Source organism: Solea senegalensis, unplaced genomic scaffold, assembly GCF_019176455.1.
Source record: "Solea senegalensis isolate Sse05_10M unplaced genomic scaffold, IFAPA_SoseM_1 scf7180000015895, whole genome shotgun sequence".
NCBI classification, from domain to species: domain Eukaryota; kingdom Metazoa; phylum Chordata; class Actinopteri; order Pleuronectiformes; family Soleidae; genus Solea; species Solea senegalensis.
The window spans coordinates 1-13,712 of NW_025321497.1; the positions used below are offsets into that span (position 1 = coordinate 1).

At 42.8% G+C, this 13,712-nt stretch overlaps 2 protein-coding genes and 1 long non-coding RNA gene across 4 annotated transcripts; all 3 read left to right on the forward strand.

Annotated features, from left to right (window-relative positions):
- Positions 1–9: 9 nt before the first annotated feature.
- LOC122762644 (rac GTPase-activating protein 1-like) lies at positions 10–5,438 on the forward strand. 2 transcript variants are annotated; one of them, XM_044017834.1, is made up of 8 exons: positions 10–256; positions 360–455; positions 778–1,021; positions 1,096–1,201; positions 1,450–1,582; positions 1,797–1,911; positions 4,901–5,018; positions 5,153–5,438. In XM_044017834.1, exons 1-8 carry the CDS (start codon positions 59–61, stop codon positions 5,193–5,195), a joined length of 1,053 nt encoding a protein of 350 aa, XP_043873769.1. In that variant the 5' UTR covers positions 10–58; the 3' UTR covers positions 5,196–5,438. The 2 variants fall into 2 exon arrangements, with proteins under 2 accessions (XP_043873769.1, XP_043873770.1); XM_044017835.1 differs by having other exon boundaries at positions 823–1,021; positions 5,153–5,437.
- Positions 5,439–6,556: 1,118 nt separating this feature from the next.
- LOC122762645 lies at positions 6,557–7,705 on the forward strand. The gene is made up of 2 exons (XR_006358744.1): positions 6,557–6,845; positions 7,612–7,705. It is a non-coding gene; the product is annotated as an uncharacterized LOC122762645 (long non-coding RNA).
- A 2,476-nt stretch (positions 7,706–10,181) lies between these two features.
- LOC122762643 (hydroxycarboxylic acid receptor 2-like) lies at positions 10,182–12,192 on the forward strand. The gene is made up of 2 exons (XM_044017833.1): positions 10,182–10,677; positions 11,116–12,192. Exons 1-2 carry the CDS (start codon positions 10,288–10,290, stop codon positions 11,794–11,796), a joined length of 1,071 nt encoding a protein of 356 aa, XP_043873768.1. The 5' UTR covers positions 10,182–10,287; the 3' UTR covers positions 11,797–12,192.
- The last annotated feature ends 1,520 nt before the right edge of the window (positions 12,193–13,712 follow it).

The following is a 13,712-nucleotide window of genomic DNA, read 5'->3' on the forward strand; positions in this document are numbered from 1 at the left end:
TTCCATGTAACGCGGTTGTTTCCATGACGTGGTTGTTTCATGTGACGCGGTTGTTTCCATGACGTGGTTGTTTTGTGTGACGTGGTTCCTGCAGGTGATCCGGCCAGAGACGTGTTTGCCGTGCGGGAAGAGGATCCGCTTCGGGAGAATGGCGGTGAAGTGCAGGAGCTGCCGCGCAGTCGCTCACCCCGAGTGTAAACACAAGTTCATCGGCGACTGCTCGTCTGCAGCAGGAGGTACAGGTCACATGACACAGGTCTGTGTTTGTACCACCTTTATGTAACACAGCAGAGGGGCGTGGCTTACCCACCCCCTAATTTAAATGACAGTAACTCATTTACATAAACGTTTCCTGTCAGGATCTATTGGAGAGTTTTGCTCCGCCCACTCATCCGCGAGTCCCTCGCCTGATCATCGAGTGTGTGAGTGAGATCGAGAGGCGGGGCCTGGATGAGGTGAACACATGAATGCTAATGCTGTTGGAACTCTAGTTACTGTGGTTAATATCAATATAAATCCAGTCAATGCTGTAATAAGTATTTAGTTAATGTTAATTAATGTTTTAATTCCTAATTTCTTCTTCTTCTTCTTCTTCTTCTTATTATTATTATTATTATTATTATTATTATTATTATTATTATTAATAATAATAACTAAGTAATGATTAGTTGTAGTTAAGTAATGAGTAGTTAGTGCTATTCTACATCAGTCAAGTTTGTTAAAACCGTTATTAACATTATCTTTATGGACTCTATTTCCATCACTTACATGTGTCAGGTGTTGAGTTTGTCTGTGTCTGTCCTTTGTCTCCGTCGTCCTCAGCGAGGACTGTACCGCGTCCCCGGCGGCGAGCGTCTGGTGAAGGAGCTCAGAGATCGTTTCCTTCAGGGAAAAACTGCGCTCATGTTGAGTAAAGTGTCCGACGTCCACGTCCTCTGTGGACTGTTGAAGGACTTTCTGAGGAAACTCAAGGAGCCGCTCGTTACCTTCAAGCTGCACAGGACGTTCATGGAGGCCTCAGGTTACCATGGCAACGCTTCCACCTTAATGTTAAATTATTATTTTTGTTTTTTTAAATCCACTTCACCGTTTCAGAACTGCCTGATGAAGACAGCAGCTCAGCCGTCGTCTACCAGGCCATCGCTGAACTCCCCAAAGCCAACAGAGACACTCTGGCTTTTCTCATGCTGCACTTACACAAGTGAGACACACACACACACACACACACACACACACACACCCATAGAGAAAACCAGAGATTTTAGCTGCTGGTCCTCTGCTGCCTCGTGTGGTCACTTTGTGTCACTGAGTTAAGTCTAAATGAAATATTTCAAATGCTGAAAATCAGACATTAGAACTTAGTGACACTGTGTGTGTGTGTGTCACTTTTATTCATTGTAAATCCTGTTGAGTTTATTATTCTAATCTGTGTTAATCCCATGTTTTTAGAGTCATGAAGAGTCCTCGTTGTCAGATGGACCAGAATAATTTGGCTCGTGTGTTTGGACCGACCGTCGTGGGTCATGGGATGTCTGAGCCGTCGCCAACGACCATCATGAGAGACACAAACACCCAGCCAAAGGTCAGAGGTCAGAGGTCAGGGTCAGTGGGCCTGTGCAACTTTTTTTAACATGACAAATGACAGAGACTCAATTTAGAACATCAATAAATCATTTATATGTAATGTGATTATAATCCGCTTTATTCTGTGAAATTAGACTAATAATGATGAATATTTACAGTAAAAAGGGATTAGATTAGATTAAATTAGATTCTTCAGATCTTTGTGTCCTCAGGTGATTTGTCGACTGCTGTCTCTCCCTGAAGACTACTGGAGACAAGTCCTCGCCGTCCACGCGGAGACTCCACTGTCCTCCACCAGTAAGACCTGTGGACCGCAGGACAGCCACGGTGTGTGTTTCTAACGTGTGTGTTTCTAACGTGCATGTGTGTGTTTCCAACGTGTGTGTGTGTGTTGCGTGTGTGAGATGTGTGTGTTTCCATGTGGTGTGTTGTGTGTAGTGTGTGTGTGTTTCTGTGTGTGTGTGTGTGTGTGTAAGTGTGTGTGTGTGTGTGTGTGTGTGTTTCTGTGTGTGTTTGTTTGTGTGTGTGTGTTTCTAGTGTTTGTGTGTTTTTGTGTGTGTGTGTTTCGTGTTTCTAGTGTGTGTGTGTGTGTAGCGTGTGTGTTTTTCTGTGTGTGTTTGTGTGTGTGTTTTCTGTGTGTGTTTCTGTGTGTTTGTGTGTGTGTGTGTTTCAATGTGTGTGTTTCAACGTGTGTGTGTTTCTAGTGTGTGTGTTTCAGCGTGTGTGTGTGTGTTTCAACGTGTGTGTGTGTTTCTAGTGTGTGTGTTTCTGTGTGTGCGTGTGTGTGTGTGGTGTGGTGTGTGTGTATCCAACGTGTGTGGTGTGTGTTTTACGCGTGTGCAGCGTTTGTGTGTTTTGTGTGTGTGTGTGTGTGTTTTGTGTGTGTGTGTGTGTTTGTTTGTGTGTGTGTGTGTGTGTGTGTGTGTGTTCTAGCGTGTGTGTGTTTCTAGTGTGTGTGTGTTTGTGTGTGTTGTGTGTGTGTGTTTCTAACGTGTGTGTGTGTTTCTGTGTGTGTGTGTGTGTTTTGTGATGTGTGTGTGTTTCTAACGCAGGTGTTTGTGTGTGTGTGTTTCAGCGTGTGTGTGTTTCTAGTGTGTGTGTTTCTAGTGTGTGTGTGTGTGTTTTAACGGTGTGTGTGTTTGTGTTTTCGTGTGTGTGTGTTTGTGTAAGTGTGTGTGTGTTTCAAGTGTGTGTTTGTGTGTGTGTGTGTGTTTCTGTGTGTGCGCGTGTGTTTCTGTGTGTGTGTGTGCGTGTGTTTGTGTGTGTGTGTGTGTGTGTGTGTGTGTTTCAAGTGTGTGTGTGTTTCTAACGTGTGTGTGTGTGTGTTTGTTTCCAGCGTGTGTGTGTGTGTGTTTCTGTGTGTGTGTGTGTGTTTCAGGTGTGTGTGTGTTTCTAGTGTTTGTGTGTTTCTAGTGTGTGTGTGTGTTTCTAGTGTGTGTGTGTGTTTAGTGTGTGTGTTTGTGTGTGTGTTTGTGTGTGTGTTTCTAGTGTGTGTGTGTTTGTGTGTGTTTCCGCGTGTGTGTGTTTTTTTTGTGTGTGTTTGTGTGTGTGTGTTTCTAGTGTGTGTTTCAACGCAGTGTGTGTGTGTTTAACGCAGGTGTTCTGTGTGTGTTTCTAGTGTGTGTTTAACGTGTGTGTGTTTATGTGTGTCTTTCTAGTGTGTTTCTAACGTGTGTGTGTATCCAACGCGTGTGTGTTGTGTGTGTTTTAATTGTGTGTGTGTTTTAACGTGTATTTCAAGTTTGTGTGTTTGTTTCCAACGTGTGTGTGTGTGTATTTGTGTGTGTGTTTGTTTCGCGTGTGTGTGTGTGTTTTGTGTGTTTGTTTCCAACGTGTGTGTGTGTGTGTGTTCTAGTGTTTGTGTGTTTCTAGTGTGTGTGTGTTTGTGTGTGTGTGTTTCTAGTGTGTGTGTGTGTTTCTAATGTGTGTGTGTGTGTGTGTGTTTTCTATTGTGTGTTTTGTGTGTTTGTGTGTCTTTCTGTGTGTGTGTGTTTCTAGTGTGTGTGTGTTTCTAGTGTGTGTGTGTGTGTGTGTGTGTTTTTCAACATGTGTCTGTGTTTCTGTGTTTGTGTGTGTGTTTCAGCGTGTGTGTGTGTGTTTCCAACGTGTGTGTGTGTGTGTGACGTGTGTGTGTGTGTGTGTGTGTGTTTCCAACGTGTGTGTGTGTGTGTGTGTTTCAACGTTTGTGTGTGTGTTTCTAACGTGTGTGTGTGTGTGTTTCCAACGTGTGTGTGTGTGTGTTTTAACGTGTGTGTTTCTAACGTGTGTGTGTGTGTTGTGTGTGTTGTGTGTGTGTGTGTGTTTTCGCGTGTGTGTGTGTTTTTAAGTGTGTGTGTTTTGTGTGTGTTTGTGTGTGTGTGTTTAAGTGTGTGTGTGTGTGTGTGTGTGTGTGTGTGTGTGTGTGTGTGTGTGTGTGTTTTAAGCGTGTGTGTGTGTGTGTGTGTGTTTCAATGTGTGTGTGTGTGTGTTTCAACGGTGTGTGTCTTTCTGTGTGTGTGTTTTAGTGTGTGTGTTTAGCGGTGTGTGTGTGTGTTTATAACGTGTGTGTCTTTCTAGTGTGTTTCTAACGGTGTGTGTGTGTATCCAACGTGTGTGTTGTGTGTGTTTTCTAACGTGTGTGTGTGTGTTTCTAACGTGTGTTTTAAGCGTGTGTATTTAAGTTTGTGTGTGTTTGTTTGTTGTGTGTGTGTGTTTGTTTCAACGTGTGTGTGTGTGTGTTTTGTGTTTTGTTTCAACGTGTGTGTGTGTGTGTGTTTCTAGTGTTTGTGTGTTTCTAGTGTGTGTGTGTTTTCGTGTGTGTGTGTGTTTGTGTGTGTGTGTTTCTAGTGTGTGTGTGTGTGTGTGTGTGTGTGTGTGTTTTGTGTGTGTTTCTGTGTGATGTGTGTGTCTTTCTAGTGTGTGTGTGTTTTGTGTGTAGTGTGTGTGTGTGTGTGTGTGTGTTTTTCAACATGTGTCTGTGTTTCTGTGTTTCTAATGTGTGTGTTTCTAAGCGTGTTTGTGTGTGTGTGTGTGTTTAGTGTGTGTGTGTGTTTGTGTGTGTGTTTGTGTTTCCAACGTGTGTGTGTGTGTGTGTTTCCGTGTTTTGTGTGTGTGTGTGTTTCCAAGCGTGTGTGTGTGTGTGTGTTTCCAACGTGTGTGTGTGTGTTTAACGCGTGTGTGTGTGTGTGTTTCTAACGTGTGTGTGTGTGTGTGTGTGTGTGTGTGTTGTTGCGTGTGTTGTGTGTGTTTTTAATGTGTGTGTTGTGTGTTTTTGTGTGTTTCTAACGTGTGTGTGTGTGTGTGTGTGTTTCTAACGTGTGTGTGTGTGTGTTTGCAGGTCGTCTGTTTGAGCCGTTAACTTCTCCTGAACTCAACTCTTTTTATAAAAGTCACACAAACAGAGGATCAGTGAGAGGACGCAGCAGCAGACAGCAGGGACACACTGTGTCCAACATGTGAGACACTCTTTGTTGTTTCCATGTTAGAAAAAACACAAACTTTTATACACGTATATACATTATAAAAATGTAAATATTGTTACTTTGAAGATAAATGTGAATGTAACCCTGATTTAATCTTTATGTTTCAGTCGAGTCGAACCTGGAAGAAGATTCTTTACGTCACCGAGCTGAACTCGCGTGTGTGCGTGCGTGCGTGCGTGCGTGCGTGCGTGTGTGTGTGTGTGCGTGTGTGTGTGCGTTCCTAAATATTAAACATGAATGTTAATGATCTTGTTTCTTAAAATCAAAGAAATGAAATGGTGAAAAATAATAAAAAGACACTTGCTTCACGTTTGTGACGTCATTTATGAAGAAGCAGTTTCTCTGGCCGTTTCTCAATATCTGTACTAGTGTGTACTAGTGTGTACTTGTGCGTACTTGTGTACTCCCGTACTTGTGAAAACGTCATCAGCCTCAGACGTCGCTGTCATTAGATGCTCGGTGTGATCCATAGATTTGTTGTTGACGTGTTATTTTGATTTTAATGGAAACGTTTTGACCTGACAGTTTGAAAGTTTGTATATTATTAATGTTTTATTTATTTATTTTAACTTTGAATGTTAGATTTATATTAAAGTCGCACGGTCACTGTATCTGTATTTAAATATATGTAAATATTAGATATGTAGAGTAGTATATATTTGTACACATTATATGTTTATAGAGTAATATATGTATATATATAGTATATATGCTACTCTACAATGCTGTACTATATCTATTTTCCACATTGTATTATTTGTAGTGTATATTTTAATAGAAATAAATTAATAAATGAAGTTAAATATTTAAAATGTAAAAATAATAACAACATATATATGCATTTATTAAAAGTATTTCATATGTTCATTTATCAACACCGTAGGTGGCGCTAGTGAGGCTGCAGCCACCATTCAAACAGCAGAACAATACATACAAACTTACATACTTGAGTATTGAGAAATTGCCTCAATCTTAATCTGGAGCATCTGCTGTTACTCATGTGAACACTAGGGGGCGTTTGTTTGAAAATGTGTCTTAATCTGGGACAGCTCTGTGGTCAAGAGGAAAGGAAATGTTTTAAACAACTGGAATTAACCTGGATTGATCTTAATCTACACGTTTGACGACACGTCTTAATCCTCTTGTCCTGATCTTAGTTGACCTGGACCAGTCTTAATCTACAAAAGACAAGCATTGATCCATGAGAGCAGGAGGTCTTAATCTAGGGAGATTAATGTAAATCTACCAGTCCAGGTGTTAATCTCCATGTTTTAGTGTAAAATTGTCACTTTTTCAGACTGCTGAAAGATTATAATCTGACGCGACATGAGACACAGAAACATGAATCACTGTTTTATCATCTGTAATCTGTAATCTGACTGTTTGTGTTGAGCAGGAAACAGAGGAAACGTGAAGAATCTGACACTAACATTTATAGAGAGATTAACAGATTGATGACATGAAGGAGTTATTTTTCATTGCAGCTCACTGCGTCATCATTCATTCATTCCTCCATCAGAAACAAAGTGAACTCTGGGATTTCTACACTTCCTGTTTTTCTGCTGTGATTTCATCACTCGTCACAGTTTGTTCTGAACGTGTGAGTGAAACATCCTGTCATGTTGTCACCAGCTCTGTGACCTTTGTGTGTTTTTTTTAAGACTCAAACAACATTTTCTATGTTTGGTGAAAGTGGGCGGAGTCTAATTCATTGACTTGTATATATGTTCTTGTGTTGTTGAGACGTTTGTCTGCAGAAATATAAACACGTTCCCTTCCCATCGTCACATTCTTCACACGGTGAGTTCATCACTTCACTAACAGCTGGATGAATTTCTTCTAAATCAGAATAACTCTCGATGTTTGTTTTGACAGTAAATGTGATAATCTGGATCACTTTTGCACATGTACAAGACTTTATGAAGGTTTATTTAAATGAACTGAATTTTCATTTTTTAACAAATATTTATTTTGTTTTTTGTTTACTCAGATTATTTTTTTAAAAGGAGTGAAAATAATCTTATATTTCTGTGTCGTCATTTCTTACATTTGGGATTTATTTGAGTTTCCTGTTTCATTTTCAGTATATTCCTGTGCTCTGTGAGTAAATATGCACATATTTGATCATATAAATATAAAACATGTACAGTTTTCTACGCATGCTAACATTAGCATCGGTGTCAGACGTTTGCTAATAATCTGTGAATCGTTAGTGATAAAAATCACAGATTATTTTTAAAACCTTTAGCCGAGTAACTGTTTTTATTACTGTGCGTTTTATAAATACAACCTCACAGTTTGACCTAACAGCGTTGTTGTAGCTAACCATGGCGTGCTAGCACAGCTACAGTAGCGTTAGCATCACTAACACAGAGTTTAAAAAATAAAAGATTTGAAATCAATTACAATCTAAGATTAATATTTATTATTATTGTTAGTCAGAGATGTTTTCCCATGTTTACAGTTTTATAGATGAATGAATACATGAATGTAAAAACATGAACACTTGCGAAACATGTTGAGAAATTGTCTGATGTTTGTGACGTCATGTTGTTGATGGTGAAAGAACAGGAACATAAAGACAGAGTCACACAGCCTTCACTCATTCATACAACTGTCAGTGAACAGGTGAACCAGTGAACGGGTGAACGAGACGACTGGTGGGTGAGGGATTCTTTTTTGTTTGTACAATTACAGAGTAGTTTTTATGTTTTAATGGGAAATTTTATATAAATAATTCAGTTTGATTAGTTAAGTAAAAGAAACTAGAAATTCTGTCACTTTAAATAATTTAATATCAAATTAATAAATAATAATTGTCATGTTTTCATGACATGTTTTATGTATGTATGTATGTATATATATATACATACATACATACATACATACATACATACATACATACATACATACACACACACACACATGTATGTATGTATAGTGGGGAAAAGTACACTGCTCAAAAGAATAAAGGGAACACTTTAATGTAATGTCCGTAAAACAAATCAAAATGAGGCTCAGTAGTGTGTGTGGCCTCCACGTGCCTGTATGACCTCCCTACAACGCCTGGGCATGCTCCTGATGAGGTCGGATGGTCTCCTGAGGGATCTCCTCCCAGACCTGGACTAAAGCATCCGCCAACTCACAGTCTGTGGCGTTGGTGGATGGAGTGAGACATGTGGTCCCAGATGTGCTCAATTGGATTCAGGTCTGGGGAACGGGTAGGCCAGTCCATGGCATCAATGCCTTCGTCTTGCAGGAACTGCTGACACACTCCAGCCACATGAGGTCTAGCATTGTCTTGCATTAGGAGGAATCCAGGGCCAACCGCACCAGCATATGGTCTCACGAGGGGTCTGAAGATCTCATCTGGGTACCTAATGGCAGTCAGACTACCTCTGGCGAGCACATGGAGAAATGCCACCCCACACCATTACCGACCCACTGTCAAACCGCTCATGCTGGAGGATGTTGCAGGCAGCAGAACGTTCTCCACGCCGTCTCCAGACTCTGTCACGTCTGTCACATGTGCTCAGTGTGAACCTGCTTTCATCTGTGAAGAGCACAGGGCACCAGTGGCGAATGCCAAACGTCCTGCACGGTGTTGGGCTGTAAGCACAACCCCCACCTGTGGACGTCAGGCCCTCATACCACCCTCATGGAGTCTGTTTCTGACCGTTTGAGCGGACACATGCACATTTGTGACCTGCTGGAGGTCATTTTCCTGCAGAACCACTCCTTTATTGGGGGTGTCTTGCTAATTGCCTATAATTTCCACCTGTTGTCGATTCCATTTGCACAACAGAATGTGAAAGTGATTGTCAATCAGTGTTGCTTCCTGTGGACAGTTTGATTTCACAGAAGTGGGATTGACTTGGAGTTACATTGTGTTCTCAGCCACCGATTGTGCAAGTTCTCCCACTTAAAATGATGACAGAGGTCTGTAATTTTCATCATAGATACACTTCAACTGTAAATCACATATAAGATGTTTAAAGAATTTATTTGTAAATGATGGTGGAAAATAAGTATTTGGTCACCTACAAACAAGCAAGATCTCTGGCTCTCACAGACCAGTAACTTCTTCTTTAAGAAGCTCTTCTGTCCTCCACTCGTTCCCTGTATTAATGGCACCTGTTTGAACTCGTTATCTGTATAAAAGACACCTGTCCACAACCTCAAACAGTCAGAGTCCAAACTCCACCACGGCCAAGACCAAAGAGCTGTCGAAGGACACCAGGAACAAAATTGTAGACCTGCACCAGTCTTGGAAGAGTGAATCTACACTAGGCAAGCAGCTTGGTGTGAATAAATCAACTGTCGGAGCAATTATTAGAAAATGGAAGACATTCAAGATCATTGATAATCTCCCTCAATCTGGGGCTCCACACAAGATCTCATCCCGTGGGGTCAAAATGATCATGAGAATGGTGAGCAAAAATCCCAGAACTACCCGGGGGGACCTGGTGAAGGACCTGCAGAGACCTGGGACCAAAGTAACAAATGTTACCATCAGTAACACACTACACCGACAGGGACTCAAATCCTGCAGTACCAGACGTGTCCCCCTTCTTAAGCCAGTACATGTCCAGGCCTGTCTGAAGTTTGCCAGAGACCATATGGATGATCCAGAAGAGGATTGGGAGAATGTCATGTGGTCACATGAAACCAAAATAGAACTTTTTGGTACAAACTCAACTCGTTGTTTGGAGGAAGAAGAATGCTGAGTTGCATCTCAAGAACACCATACCTACTGTGAAGCATGGGGGTGGAAACATCATGCTGCAAAGGGGACAGGACGACTGATCCGTGTTAAGGAAAGAATGAATGGGGCCATGTATTGTGAGATATGAGCCAAAACCTTCCATCAGTGAGAGCATTGTACTGAGACCAAATACTTATTTTCCACCATCATTTGCAAATAAATTCTTTTAAAATCCAACAATGTGATTTCACACTCTGTCTCTCACAGTTGAACTTGCACAATTGGTGCTCCACTGTATATATGTACATATACATATATGTATGTATACATATATATGGATACATATACACATGTATATGTATCCATATATATGTATACATGTAACTTAATAAACGTTGTCTCTGGTCTTTTTTCACAGAAAAAAACAGGAAGAAGAAAAAAAGGAAGACACTTTTGTCCTGAAACTTTTTTTTCTTCCTCATTGCCATCAAACATCACCAACACCTGAGATCAAACACTCGTCTTTTCTTTGAAATCATGTTCAATAATTCCACGACCACAGTCCCTGGTCCTGGTGCTGGTTCTGGTCCTGGAGGTTGTCCACCTGTAGGTATACAGCTGGAGGGCGTGATCCTGCCGCCGGTTCTCACCATCGACGTGGTGCTGGGCCTTCTGGGTAACGTGGTGGCTCTGTGGATCTTCTGCTTCAAACTGAAGACCTGGAACCCCAACAACCTGTTCCTCTTCAACCTGCTCATCGCAGACTTCTTTGCCCTGGTCAGCCTCCCTCTGAGGATCGATGCCTTGCTCAGGGGTCACTGGGTGTTTGGAGACGGTCTGTGCCGGATCAACCTGTTCCTGATGTTCTCAAATCGCTCGGCCAGCATCGCACTCATGACGGTGGTGGCAGTTTACCGATACTTTAAGGTGAGGAGTTTCTCTCTGTCCAGGTCCAGGAGCAGGACCAGTTCAGCAGATGTTACAGTGTCAGGAGAACATCACGTTCATGGTGTTAGGGTTAGGGTTAGGGTGTTAGGATGTTTGCCACAAGTTTACGATGTCTTTTCCAAGCTAAAAGCGTTAGCGTTAGCGTGGTGTCTTCTAACAACTGTGCTGAAGACATGTTGAATGTCCAGTGAAAACATGATAATGTCTCATTATTGGCTCGTATAGTTTCAGTCACGTTGTTTTCCATGACTTCATAGCTCCTCCTCCGTGTGGGCGGAGTCATCACAGTACACCGGTGACTTGTAAAGCACCAGTGGGTGTTTGGGTGATGAGTTTTGTTGAGGATGAACTCACATGATGTGCTCAGACATTCACTCTGTCATAAGTTCATGTGTTTGACCTCTGCTGTGGTTGCAGGTCGTGCACCCTCACCACCGTGTGACGCGGCTGCGGCGACGCCAGGCCGCGTGTGTGCTGGCGCTGGTGTGGCTGCTGGTCGCCGCCCCTCGTCTGCCCATGTTGGCCTTCAGTCACATCAAAGGCAGCGGTAACAGAACCCAGTGCTTCTTCTTCACATCGTACAAAGAGGCGTCGCGCGCCCTCGTCGTGCTGGTGGGCATGCACCGCGTCCTCACGGTGCTGGAGTTTGTGGCGCCGCTGGTCATGCTCACGTTCTGCTCCATCAGGATCTCCAGCTTCCTGAAGGAGCGACAGTTTGGAAAACCCGACAAAGTCCGCAAGGCGATGCGAGTGTGCGCCGCCATCGTGGCGGTGTTCCTGATCTGCTTCCTGCCCACCACGGTGACCACCATAGGGGTGTGGGCGGTCCGCTCGTACCGCCCCTGGGACTGCTCCGCCTTCTACACCTTCACTCAGCTCACCATCGTCTCTCTGGGGCTGAACTTCCTGAACTCAGCTCTGGACCCCATCATCTACATCTTCTCCAGCTCCATGTTCCGTAAGGCTCTGTGCAGCTCACTGCCCCGCCCCCTGCACTGTGGTCAGGCCGCAGAAGACGCCAGCACCGCGTCCTCGTCCGGAACTCAGTCCACGACTCAACAGGAGCTGAAGTCTATGCGAGTGAGCAGAGACATGTGAGGACACGCTGCTTTAAACGTGTGAGCGCCCCCTACAGCTGCAGCCAGGCTGGTGTCATCAAACCTACGTCACATGATCACGTCTTTATCTCATATCTGTGTGTGTGTGTGTGTGTGTGTGTGTGTGTACATAAACATCTGTGGTCGAACATGTTACAAATGTTACAATAGTGCAACTGTGTGAATGTAAATGTGCTTCACAGGTTCATGATTGACAGCTCTGAGCTGTTTCTTCCTTTCACTGTTTTTATACAGAATTACATTTTTTCAGATTTCATTTTCTTTATTCATCAGCATCTAACACACACACACACACACACGGAGCAGAAACGTTTATGTAGAAATGCTGACATCTAGTGGTGACAAATGTCTTTGTTTGCCACTTTTATTTAAACCTTTTGTCTGTTTGTTAAATGTTTAATTCTCTCTCTCTAACCATGATATTCAAACTTAGACAAAAACATCATTTGAAGTTTATTTCACCTGAATCATCAGAATGTTTTCATCCAGTCTCATTTCATTCTTCTTCTTTTTCCTCTCATTTTTTCAGCCTTGATGGACATTTATTATTTATTAATGAGTGTTGTCAGTTACCTTGAACACATATTCTTAATTTGTGCTTTAATCAAGACGTTTATTCACTTTCCCTTTGATTGTTTTTGGACTTTCATATAAAAGATGAACTGAACCATCATCACTTGGCTTCTCTCTTCTCTGTCAGAGCCAGAACTGCTGCTGCTGCTGCTGCTGCTGCTGCTGCTGCTGCTGCTGCTGCTGCTGCTGCTGCTGCTTCACTGACAAAGACACAATTGTTTATTTAAAATCAGCCACAGATGCCAGCTCATGTGCCGATCCATTCTCCAGACCCTGACCTCTGCCAGCTCTTTCTCCTCCTGCTGCTGCTGGGTGAGGATTTGCTTGTTTGTCCTCCTGCGTGAAGGAGTCACGTTAGAGTGTGGATGTCCTCGTGCAGCAGCAGCAGCAGCAGGACATGAAGGAACAACAGCCAGAATCACAGCTCCACACACTGAGGTTTGAGGGAGTGAGACTCCATGCCAGAGTGACCTCAACGACCTCAGGAGACTGTCTTCACCCATCCATCCATCCATTCATTCATCCATCCAGAAAGAGAGAGAATTTGAATAATAATACAGTACAATACGATAAAGTGACATACATGAACCATGTGAATGAACAGTTTTAAAAAAGTCAAAAAAAAAAAATTCAAAATAAAAATAAACACAATTTCCTGCAGTTATATATTCACGTAGCATTTTTTTTTGCGTTTAATGCATTTGCTGTTTTACGAGTTTACTGCGAGCACGTGAACGCATCATTGACGACGATAGGATCGACAGCGCCACGAGTGTAAAGTTCACAATATTACATGCGCGCGCTGTCACTTTGACTTTTCAACATAAGAAACAAACGTCGTCTAACATGAAATAAATTGTGTAGAAAGGTCATATTAGTTGTGTTTGAATTAAACTGTGTTCATGAAATACAACGTTGCTTTACTCCGTGCGGAAGTTGCCCGGATGTTCTCTCCGCGTGTTCATTGAAGGCTTTGATTTTGTACAAGTGATCGTTTACTTCCGTACACTTCGGTTGTCTCCGATAACTTGACGCCGACGGGGAGTCCAATGGAAACCTTCGTCGAGATCCGGAGAAGACAATCGAGAGCGATTTAGCGTGAAAAACTGAGCAGATTTCGCCGCTTCTGTTAGACAAACCTCTTATTTTCTCAAAGATCTGGATCCGCGGGTTTCACTGCTGTGTTTCAAAGCCGTGAATCCGCCCTGAGCGGCGTGTGTTCGGCCTTGTTTACACCGAGCAGAGCCGCAGAGGAAGCAGCAGGCCCCCGCTCCTGTGGCCGGTGAACGGCCGCCTCTGCCGCCGCTGCCCCGGACCGTGTTT

Excerpts from the sequence above, each read along its gene's own strand:
- LOC122762644 (XM_044017834.1), top strand. The coding sequence starts at position 59 with ATGACGTGGTTGTTTTGTGTGACGTGGTTCCTGCAGGTGATCCGGCCA. Across the intron at positions 1,583-1,796 it reads ACACAAACACCCAGCCAAAG|GTGATTTGTCGACTGCTGTC; the intron begins GTCAGAGGTCAG and ends TTGTGTCCTCAG. Across the intron at positions 1,912-4,900 it reads TGGACCGCAGGACAGCCACG|GTCGTCTGTTTGAGCCGTTA; the intron begins GTGTGTGTTTCT and ends GTGTGTTTGCAG.
- LOC122762643 (XM_044017833.1), top strand. The coding sequence starts at position 10,288 with ATGTTCAATAATTCCACGACCACAGTCCCTGGTCCTGGTGCTGGTTCT. Across the intron at positions 10,678-11,115 it reads CAGTTTACCGATACTTTAAG|GTCGTGCACCCTCACCACCG; the intron begins GTGAGGAGTTTC and ends CTGTGGTTGCAG.